The following is a 12059-nucleotide window of genomic DNA, read 5'->3' as shown; positions in this document are numbered from 1 at the left end:
AAGTTAAGTAATAAAATTACAAAACAACCATGTTTATATATACTACTAACTTACTAACCCTAACCTTAAAAATTATTAGACAAAATATTGTATCATCCCTACTCACCGTCGTCGCCCAAAGGAGAGAGAGAAGGTAAATTTTCATTTTCTTCTTTTATACCATCTTTGAGAAGCTGCAGCCAGAAGCCCTTTTTGTTTTGTAGAAGTAGAAAATCTAGCCGAGTTTTGTACATTTGAAAAGATTACCGTATCTCACTCTTTTTTTGTTTCGCCCTTTTCTATTTCTTTGTGCGAGTTTCTTCATTTTGTACGTTAAATCTTTTTTCAATTTGGGGTACTGAATTGGGGAGACGTGATGATGGTTAAACCCAATAAAATTTGTAACAGAGTGATGAATCTATAACATGCACTACCATCTCTCTCTCTCTCTCTCTCTCTCTCTCTCTCTCTGCGTTAATTTGTTTTTGTTGCTTCTGTGGGATTTTGAAGGGTCTATTTAGGTGCACCCATTTTCTTTAAAATTACATTGGATCAAGATTTCTATTTGTTGGTACGATAAATGTGTGCAACCAACTGCAACCTAAAGTTTTCTTGTCTGATTTTTTATGTTGGTGTAATCAATGATGATATCGAATTTTGTTATTGAGCGCGACAATGATTATTCATTAACCATTCTCACCATCTTTTGGCTGAGGTTGCACATAAAAATTCTTTTTTTTTTAATCTGTTTTTTATCTGTTCTAGGTTCAGATTATGGTGGAACTGCTACTGTTTTGCTTTTCCCGTTAATTGCTTCAACCAAATCAGCATAGTTTGTTAGATCATCTTTTTCTTGACATAAATATACAAATTTTCAAGTAATGAAATTCTGGTATTTTGTGGGTTGTTTTTCACTGAAAATCTTAAAAAGCTTTCATAAAGTCTTGATTACATTATTTAAAATTTGTTTTCTACTCTCAATTAGCAAATATTGTAGTGTTTGATTAAAAATAAACTCAGTTTTTTTGAAAAAATTATATGAGAAAGTTGTGCAGCAGTGGGCTACCATTAACACTTTAGGCTCACTGTTTTTTGATAAGAACAATATAGAGGAATGAGAAAGCATCTTGAAGACCTTAAAGAATCAACATAAAGATATTCATGAGAGTTTAAAAATAAGTTATGATGGACTTGATCAAATAGAGAAGCAAATATTTTTGGACATTGCATATTTTTTTATTAAAAATGACAAGAAAAATGCAATCTTCATGTGGACGGGGACAGGGCGGGGCGTGGCGGGGACAGGACGGGGGTGGGGGCGGGGGATGGGGATTATTATTTTGAGACGGGGCGGGGGTGGAGGTCCAAAGTCTCCCCTGCCACAGGGATGGACCGGGGATGAAGGTTAAATTTTTTAAACAGGGTGAGGGTGGAGACCTTGTCCCCCGTCCCCGACCCGGTCCACTGCCATCCCTACTGCCTACCCTGATAGGTCGCCATTATATGAGCTAAGTATGCAGCCGAAGACAGGGTGCATCAAACAGAGTTGTCGGCAGTTTCAAAGCATCATAAACAAAACCGATTTTGGCTTACATATTAACCACATTACTGGTCTTGGTTTGCATAGCAGTAACGTATTTTTGTTTTGTAAAGAAAACAAGTAAAACTGTTGAGGTACATAACAACGATAATGTTTTTGGTAGACATAATCAACAAAGGTTTACATATATTCCATCATGCTAGTCAAATCAACATAGGACATGTCATAACTTAGCCTTGTGAGACACATGATATTGTCTAGACCAAGCTTCATAGGGTGAAGCTCAACTGATGACAGTCGGTTGTACTAAAAAAAATCTAATAACAGTCCATAATATGGTTAACCAAACCTGAATTTCAAACAGTGGAATAAAACTTCATGGCAGTCCATATATAGATCTTAAAAACAAACTTATAATTCAAAAATCAGATTAATAATAGACGGCCAACCATCTGCCCCTAACATGAGCAAAAAGGGAGGTAAGTGCAGGATAGATCTAGACCAGATCTGCATATGCACATGCCTGACCGATCGAAATCAGATTTACGTGTGCAAAAACACAATAGATCTGATAAGGGAAACATACCTATACTTGACAGACCTGCACCTGATCTGTCTGCTAGCTTCTTGGCAGATCTGGGCTCTCTCTCTCTCTCTCTCTCTCTCTCTCTCTCTCTCTATATATATATATATATATATATATATATATATATATATATATATATATATTGCATCATATATGCTCTAAATCAGCACACTCATATGCCTGGCAGATCTGATCACAACAGAAAAAATTTATTTTCAACCGCATATATAAAACACTTACCTGATAACCATATACCGAATCCATTTTACTAACATAGTCATATCAGCAGCAACGGCATGCTGGAATCTGCGACAAGTCTGGTTTGGATAAGATCTGATCCAAATCAGACCTCGCATGCACTGTCCCACACACAGCCTAATATATATATATCCTAATATATATATATATATATATATATATATATATATATATATATGTTGCAGTTCTGTACGAGATCTGCATACATATATACATATATGCTCTAAATCAGCACACTCATATGCCTGGCAGATCTGATCACAACAGAAAAAAATTATTTTCAACCGCATATATAAAACACTTACCAAATAACCATATACCGAATCCATTTTACTAACATAGTCATATCAGCAGCAACGACATGCTGGAATCTGCGACAAGTCTGGTTTGGATAAGATCTGATCATAATCAGACCTCGCATGCACTGTCCCACACACAACCTAATATATATATATATATATATATATATATATATATATATATATATATATATATATATATATATATATATATATATATATATTAGAGTCTGCCACAGGCCTGGTTTGGGGTCACATATGACCCAAACCAGAACTGCGTTGGCTGGTCCAAAAACATGGTTGATTTCAAGGTAAAAATACTTTATATACCTATCTATCTATATATGTATATATATAGCATGTTGTTGCAAAGAAAATCAATAGTTAAAACATGAAAAACAGGAGAAACAAACCATGTGTTCGTAAAAATCGAGTTTTATGCCCACGTGCATCAAGGCATGTGATCAAACATGTAAAGAAAATTATATTTATTATTTTTTCATCTAAAATCCCTACACAAATCTGATTTAAACTATTTCTCCCAGTTCGAATCAAGAGAGGAACCCGTACCTTTAATTGGAGACAAAAAAATTATAAAAATTCATCGAATGCCCAAAACGAAAAGAGATCATTCTCCTTCTTCTTTCCTTTCCTTTTCCTCTATTCACTTTTTTTATCTTTCTTTTCTTTCTTCTCTCTCTCTCCCCCCCCCCCTCTCTCTAGAAAACGAAATCTAGAGAGAGGGGTGAGTTAGACCCTTTTATAATTATTTTTTTTTATCTTCTAGAGAGAAGGTGACATCCCTTCTTGAGTTTCTCACCAATTTGGCCATGAGATAGAGTTCTTCTAATGTAGAACTCTATCTCTAACCTCATCTTTTCTTTTTAACTATTTTTCTATTCATTTGTTATTTTATTTTGTTTTACTATTTTACTTTAACCTCATTTGGGTTATCGTAGAATCCCTACATATTAGGTCGCTATTATATAAAAAAAATCAAAAATAATAAATTAATTGTTTATTAAATAATAAATTTCTAGAAAGTTTCAAAGGGTATCACCACCATCTAGGAGTCTTTTTAATTCGCAAATTCACTCAATTAAACATGTATATTAAATTTAAAACTTTACATTCGTTGAACTTGAATTTTAGATCTAGATTTGAATCTAAGATCCTAATTCATATCCAATATCTATATGGATCGCGAACTAGAACAAATCCTAATTAATAGAGGTCTTAAACTAAGTCCAGATCCGTATTAACTTGGGTCAAATAGATCAAATCCAATCCAATCCAGAACCAATCATATTAGGGCGAGTCATTCTTGAAAAAATGTGATTTTCGAGATAATTGTAGCCCGAATTCAGAAAAACAAAATACCAATGTTTTCAGAATTTTGAGACACGTCTAATAATATATTACCTAAATTTCGCTTGAATTTAACCTTAATTCTGCTTGATTTTAAAGGTTAAAAATAAAAAATTTCACCAAATCTTAATTGGCTCATTTATGTCTTGTCAATGGTCCCAGACTCAATTGACTCCACCTAAAATCGACTTTCCAAAGTATTAGTAAATTTTTCAGAAACCTCATAATTTTAACGAAAGAAAAGTACATGATATTACATTAATCCTTCTTACATCTCCAAAATCCTTGAACTTCTCTGCTATTTATGCCAATACCTCTTCTTTTAGATCTTATGGTAATTGTAAGTTGCAATTTTTTGGATTTTTAACACAAATCTTGATTGCCAACTCCATTGGAAAAGCGCTTTTGGATTGATTAATAAAGTGTGCATCATGGGGACTTGATGGTCAAAAATCTCCTTGGACAAGGAACTCAAAAAGACAGTAATGTGACTTTTTCATGGACACATAAGCAACTGATGGTCAAGCAAGAACATCATACAATCTAGTTTTTATTTATGAAGAAACAATACCATCCAATGCCTATGCTAAGCAAATAAGAATAGCAAAGATATTCCAGAATACGATGATTTTCATTCAATCCCAATAGGCATTAGTAGAACAAACATCAAGAAAAACGTGAGTACTACTACTTTTGTTGCAACACCAGATCCCATTACAATTGTAGCTGCATCTAATGCAAACCAAGTTGTGATTCCCATTGCTACTCTCAGGCCTGTTGATGGAAATACGTGGAAACTTCTCCACACAAGTAGGAATTTCGTTCTAGGGCTGTCAACAAGTCATATCTCAGCGATCAGGACACCTGACTGAAGCCACTGTCAGAAGAATATGTACATCCCTGGATGTAACGAAGATGAGATGGCTGAGTGGACTATTAGTGAATTTAAGGTTCTTCTGGATCAACCACCTGCTGACTCAATTTTTTTCAGAACAACCACGTCCAAGAAGGTAGACAGCTCCATTCAGCGAGTCAGGGATGACCTCATGCAAATTCTCAACAGAATTTGGAAGAAAAAAATGCTCCAGAGAAGGACAACTTCTATTCCGTTGAATTTTCCTAAAATATGATTTACTAGTAAAATGGTTCTATTCATGCCATTCCGATCAGCGTATTGCATAAGCATAATTTGACTTAAACCAGCAAGTAATCCGGTTGTGTGGTTTGAAGACTGAATTTAGCCGGTATCAGGCTACATGCCTCAAAATTCTTATACAACTAATAAAGAATATAACTGAGGCTTTTAATTGAATTGAATGAATTGCTCAGTAGAAATGCCACACAAGCAGCAGGCGAGTCAGTAAAATGGAAGCTTACATTTCATTAATTGATGATTTCTGCCAAAACTAATAGGAGGAGAACCTGGTGGAGGCTGGAGGATTTCGTAGTTGTAGTTGACATACATGAGGCAGAGTCCATGAGGTGGGGCAGTAGCAGCAACCTTGGCAAGTTCTCTTCGATCGCAGGTAGCCAAAATCTTAGGGACAATATCTGGAGGAAGTGCTTCCTTACCAATTTGAATTAGCAAGGAGACCTGCAGAAATACAATGTTCGCAGTTTCCGCCGTTAGCATCACTAAAATATGCATATGAAATGATCTCAATATCTTAAGGACTTAAAAACAAGTTTAATTTATGAAGTCTTTATGCCTTCTGCCATTCACATTCCATATCCCTAAGAATAAAATACCCTCAGACAAATTGCCAATCTTTCAAAAAATAAAGACATGAACATCTCAAGAAGAAAATTTGATGATACATCTATAAGAAAAAAACTCACATCATTATATCATAAATTAGCAGATTATGTATCAAACTGAAAAGAACTTGATTTATGGCAGTAAAATAAAACAATCTGCAGCAATGGAATTGTTGTTTTTGTGTTTCAAATGAGGAAGAAATAGCATACCATGTTCCGCACTTGCCTATATAAGAAACCAGAACCTTCAACCTCAAGCTGCAAAACAGCATCCTAGCCAAAAAGGGGGAACCAGAAGGAAAAAAAGAAAAATCAAAGCCCATAAAATATTGCCTAAAGTTCAACATTCACTACAGAAAGAAATTTGCATTTTGACCAATATTCAAATTCCTTTTCTTTTGTCGACAAAAAGGAATTTGAGTATTGGCCAAAATGTATCATCACCACAAAAAGAGAATTGGGTGAGGAAATGATTTTAGTATTGAAGAAAAACAAAAAAGTCCAGTTATCATGACTGCTCCAACGCAGCCCTACAACTCACAAAACCTCATGCTTGCATGTAAATACCCACAGACATGAAGTTAGGAAAAACAAAGGTAAAAAAAAAGAAAGAGAAAGAAAAGAAAGAAATCAATGATTTTCTTCATCAATAAATGGCAGTTGCTATAGCAAGTATACTTCTGGAACAGATCAAGTACCATTTCAATAACATCAAACCGAAAAATCTCCTTCACGGGATCAGGCTTTCTATCATTGTGCTGTGAGTTAGAGAAAGCGGAGAAGTCATGCTTTCCAATGAAATCTTTTGCCGCTTCCCTCATAGCAACAAGATTGAGTTTGAAGGCACAGTGATAGCAATGAAGATGCTGAAATGGGTCCATGACAGCGGCGGTATATACTTTATAATGATAAATTTTTCTGTTTGCAGAGAATCGAGCATGAAACTCAGGCAATGCAGAACTAATCTCCCTCACCCGAAGATCACAAGGAAGTATTCCATTAAGTGCTGCATGCAATTCCATTATGCTATCATAAGGGAAAGGTGTTACAAAGTGTGCAACCTGAAAACACACCGGAATTGCGATCAGTGCATCTAAAAGTTTTCTCTCCATCGAACTCTAGAAAATGCAGACAACAATGAAAGTAATCAAATATTGGATATCTTTTGTGATGAATGATAACTGAATGGAACAAATTATATATATATATATATATATAACTCTAGAAAATGCAGACAACGATGAAAAAAATCAAATATTGTATGCCTAGTTGTGATGAATGATAACTGAATAGAACAAAGGAAATGTTTGACAAGTGCTAGTTAAGTGAGAAATTCATGACTTCTACGCATTGCCATTTCCTAGTTCTCTAGCTTTAAGATGTTTGAAACTATTACCTAACTGCTTCATGTTTGTAAGAATGAATCCACATCATCAGCTATCATGATATGCACAAATTCCAGGCTGCTAATAAGCAAGAAGGACAAACCTGACCCCAGGCATGAACTCCTGCGTCAGTCCTACCGGCCCCAACCAAACAAAGTTCTTCTCGTCCTAGTTTTGTAGCAATTGTTAAGGCCTTCTCCACAGTGCACTGGATGGTGGGCGGAGTTTGCTGGTACTGCCAACCTAATATATAACAAAGTCAAGCAGTTGAAGAAACCATGATTGAGTAAATTCATTTTATTATTTTTGCAGCAGCAGCATATGAAACTAAAAGTGTATGAGGTTTAAGGAACTTAGATGCCATATTAAAAAATACAAAAAAATTGATGATATATGGAAAGCGCCTCTGTCTAATCCTACGCCTGTGTGAGTATGTCTCTTCAATTTGCAACACGGCAAATATGAGAGATGTTTCAACCTTTTTCCAGCCATTCTCTGGTCACTCAATCAATGAAAATGGTTGGGAGGTACAATCCAACATAACAGTGCTTCCAGCGGTTTTCCAACACAGTTGGATGGCCGGATAGTGGCCAGGAAGAAAAAAAGATACCAAGTTTTGATAATTTTGGGTGACTCGCCAGCTGAAAATAGCTGAGATGTTGCTGTCTACATCAGATCACACCATCCACTCAACTGCCATTTAACACCATAAACATGGCCAGAGGATGGTCAGTTATGTTGGCTGGAAAAAAATTTGTACATGCTTTTGGTGATCCACCAAGCAGAAAATGGATGGGATGGTACTGTCCAAGCTGGGTGGCATCATCTAGACATTTTCTGACCACTGTTCAGCCATGATATGGCCAGAAAGTGGCCAATGCAAATAGAATAGTATTGAGAAGAATGGGAAGGAGGGGGGGGGGGGGGGGGGGGGGAGGAGGAGGAAAGCCACCCCCAATAAAACGGGTTACCCAGTAACAAAAACAACCCTCCAATCCTTCCCATTCTTGGCTTTCCATAACCAGGTTTTGGAGAGGCTTGGCTTTCCCCAAAGACCAGGTTGTAGTGTCATCCAAACATCCCAGAACAGGTGTTTAAGAAAAAATCTGGTTTATATTCAAATCACTGTTTAAAGGGCATTTGTGTGTTATCCAAACATCCCCTAAGAGACAATATCAAGTCAATAGAAATTGGTCTGTCTAAACAGATTCGCCTGTGGATATTGTCTATGTGCTCCATCATGCGCCTCAAAGGAGGATGACTGACATAACAACAACTTCAGGATGATGTTTGTCATGAGTATTTCACTGAGACATTGCTAAATCAACACAACTGAGGTTGTCCACACTGTTGTTGTTAATAAAAATATTGCTACATATTTCAAACAATCTAGTTGCATAAGAGGAGCCAAACTTTTAGATAATAGAAGGGGCAGTGATGAAGGAAATGATGCTTTGTACCATAGCAATGTTCAGAATTGTTTATATCAAATAGACAGATATGTAACAGGCATAGGTTTATGACTAAATAGACAGTGTGAATCTCACACAACCTGTTACACACAACTCAAGGATAAAGCTTAAAAGTGTATTTAACTCCAATCAATCAATCACACATAGTGTGATATTTCAATAACTGGAGCAACTATGTGCAAAATGCCAGTGAGTTAAACCATGAGATCAGAAGTGACATTCAATAACCAATCTATTGCTGTCCCAAAAAAACAACACAATTGCTCTCCATTGGCGTTTGCTAAAACGGGCAGTCCAACTCCAGAAGTGAAGCAATAGCTATGAAAATACAAGAAAACCAGTACAGATTATAGATCAATAGCCTAAAACCAATAAGAAGCAAAAAAGAACCAATTTCTGCTGATAAATCAAAAGTTGCCTCTAACTCTTAAGGGTTTAAGCTAAAAAGAAAATGGCATAAAAGGAGTTCCAAATTCATTCTACCAACCTCAACTCGTGGAAATATGCTAGAATGCAGCATGCTTATTAAACAGGTTTATGATATCATTGTTAAGTTATATGTATGATTCCATATATATATATATATATATATATATATATATATATATATGGTTAATAATGTAATTTAGGGTTGCCCACAAGGAGAATTTTGGTCATTTGTACAAGGATAATTCTGTCATTTAGAAAATAGTTCTTTTTTCTTCTTTTCTATCTTTTGTATTTTATATCTTTGTGTAAGGGTATTATTGTAAAATGCCTCCTTATAGTCGTTGGGAGCCTCCCTTTTGGCCTCTTCTTGTCTATAAATAAGGTTTTAAAGCCCGTTGTATCGTTAAGCTTCTTAGCATCTCCTTGATTAATAAATTCATTATTTTAAAGTGTTGTCTCTCTTTTGATATTGTATATGCTCTTGTGCTTGTGTAAGCCTTAGTGATTTTTGGATTGTCCCATAGTGGACTTGTGCATGTGCACTTTGTGTTTGTGTTCTTCATAAGCCCTTAGTGGTTTTTGTGTCATTTGTTGGTGTGTTTGTGCCTCTTGTCTGAGGTGTGCAAAGACTTCTTGATTTCATTACAATCATACCAAACTAAAGCTACTTTTGCAAAATAGTTCCTGCCTTAGATGTATAAACCATGAATGGTGGTATAAATAATGGTCATCACTCATCAGGTTCTCTAGTTTAGGCTGCAGCCTGCAATCTATAATGTTGAATCAAGGTTCGCTGTAGAATTAGCTCTCTTGTTTCAATGAATCACAGGGTGCCCAAATTCGTTCTATGCCACCATCAAGAGAGCTCAGGTTCACTACCATGCCTAGCCAACCAAACAAGAGCTTCACTATGAGCATCAAGCCAGGCAGTCATGAGCATTGATGTAAAATAATTACCAAAAAAGTGGGAAAAATAAGTAATGCAAAGGCAGTCCGTACAAAAGTCTGCTACCATTCCTTTTCAGATAAAGAGGAAAATGATAAGGAACTTCTTCATTTGGTGTAATGAATTGTTTTATTCCAAGAAACATCCGTACCAGTTCGAGTTATGGAACAATAAGAGTCTCTAATATGCTACCGGACGCAAATGAAAGAAATCGTACAGGCAACAGGAAAGAGTGACCAGAAAGAAAAGGAAAAGGAACAAAAGAACTTTGTGGGTGCATCGAAAAGTCGAACCTGCGTACTTGGTCCCATCGTATGCGATCACGAGACGCCATTTCCATTGAGGCAACGGAGGAGGCTTCACAGAAGAAGCGCTATCCTCATCTGATTCAGCACCACCTCCAAGCTGGTTGACAGTACGGCAGGAAGCTTTCCTTAGTGAAGGAACACCACCACTAACAGCAATACCAAAGTAACGACCAAGTGAGATGCGGAGAGCTTTCACAGTTTTTGAAGCAGAGAAGGAAGTGGGCAGTGGGCCGTTGGTAGGAGGAGGGAATGTAAGCACCCTGTTGCAGGCTACAACAACAACGCCATGACCCATCCAAATCCCTTCGGCTGCTGCTGCAGGGGTGTTCGGATGTGGGTCATAATAAAAAAAAGGCAGTGCCTTACGGCGGGAGAAGGGGGGGGGTGGCGTTTGTTTCGTGCCCTTACCAACGAAAGAGGCTATATTCCATGGCAAATTGGACCTCTTTCCTTTCCAACGAAGGATGAAACAAACATGTCTATGATAAATGCGAAAAAAAACCGCTTTTTGTTCAAATGGGTTCATGCCTCAAAGGGTTTGGCGTTGTGGGATGGGCCTAAGCAGTTAAGCAGGTGGTTTAAGTTCAAATCTCATGGCCCTCACCCCGTGCCCAAGTCAAAGAGTGGTGACCTTATGGAGTCAAGGGGTAAGTCCATGGGAGTTGTAGGCTGCCAGAACAGTTATACAACAGGCAGAGTCTGCGTGGCTAAGTCTCTGACCATACAAAAAAAGATACTTCCATGCGAATTAAATTTCAAACATGATCAAGAAACCTAATCTAATATCAAATATTTAAAACATGGATAGTCTGACTTGGAAATAGGTTAGATTCTTTTATGACCATATGAGCGTCACAAATGTCACACAGATATTTGAAAATCTCCCGATTCTTTTGCGACAATTTCATAGCCTGTGAAACTCAAATAAGTTGGAGGTTTTCAAAATCTCACAAATTCATAGTATATATTACAACATTATCATGATTTTATAATGATAGGAACATCAGTTTTTTATTTGATATTCAACTGGATTAAAGGATGTCATCGGGTTGGATTTTATTTGATATCCAGAATCTGATCTCATCTGAAAATGGTTGGAGTCGGCAAGCCAGAACCATATCTAATTATGATAGATTTAAATATGGAATTGAATTTTTACCACTGAATTGACAAATATTTAGATTTGATTGATACGGATACCCATATCAGATTACATGGTATGAGCTTTTCTCAAACTGTATTGGAATTTGACTTCAACTCTGATTAGCCAATTTCCATTTATTGGATATGGTATTGGTCATATCCGACCTGAATCCGAACCCTTTACCCTAAGAGTGGTTAGGAGTGTAACTGGGTCAGGTATACCTGACTTGACCCGACATTCCGAACCGACTTGATTTCAGCGGACCCACGAGTTCAAGTTGGTCCAAAATGTACACCCGTGATGAAAAAGATGGGGGTCTTGAGCATTGCAAATGAAGACCCAAACTCGTTCGGATCTGACCTATTTTTTATACCCGACCTGAATGGTTTTTCATATTGTAAAACCGAACCGACCTGAATGATGTACCCAAACCTGTTTTATTCTTGAACTGACCCGAACCCAAACCCAAACCCGCTTCTTGAGTAATGTTGAATATTGGGTGTCTTGAAGGCATCAAATCAATTCAACATTTTTGAGAATCCGCACTAAGATTTAACAGGAATTTCTACTCAAACGGTACGCCTCTA

General features: G+C 36.7%; 1 protein-coding gene and 1 non-coding gene across 2 annotated transcripts in view; one reads left to right on the top strand and one right to left on the bottom strand.

The window, feature by feature from the left end:
• The window catches only part of LOC149826674 (Pseudouridine synthase family protein), a 249085-nt gene extending 238317 nt beyond the window's left edge, over positions 1-10768 (bottom strand). The window contains exons 1-5 of the mRNA XM_090020096.1: positions 10314-10768; positions 7277-7416; positions 6487-6849; positions 5999-6061; positions 5408-5624 (exon numbers count right to left, since the gene is read on the bottom strand). Of these exons, the coding sequence (XP_089876222.1) occupies positions 5408-5624; positions 5999-6061; positions 6487-6849; positions 7277-7416; positions 10314-10623 (1093 nt within the window). The 5' untranslated portion in view covers positions 10624-10768. The remainder of the gene's footprint in view (positions 1-5407; positions 5625-5998; positions 6062-6486; positions 6850-7276; positions 7417-10313) is intronic.
• LOC149826675 (small nucleolar RNA Z195/SNORD33/SNORD32 family) lies at positions 346-425 on the top strand. The gene has a single exon (XR_016438317.1). It is a non-coding gene; the product is annotated as a small nucleolar RNA Z195/SNORD33/SNORD32 family (small nucleolar RNA).
• Positions 10769-12059: the final 1291 nt, after the last annotated feature.

This window comes from Nuphar pumila, chromosome 10 (assembly GCF_984573655.1).
Source record: "Nuphar pumila chromosome 10, dmNupPumi1.hap1.1, whole genome shotgun sequence".
Classification (NCBI taxonomy): domain Eukaryota; kingdom Viridiplantae; phylum Streptophyta; class Magnoliopsida; order Nymphaeales; family Nymphaeaceae; genus Nuphar; species Nuphar pumila.
Note: the sequence above shows the minus strand (reverse complement) of the source record. Positions and strands in the feature narration are given on the sequence as shown.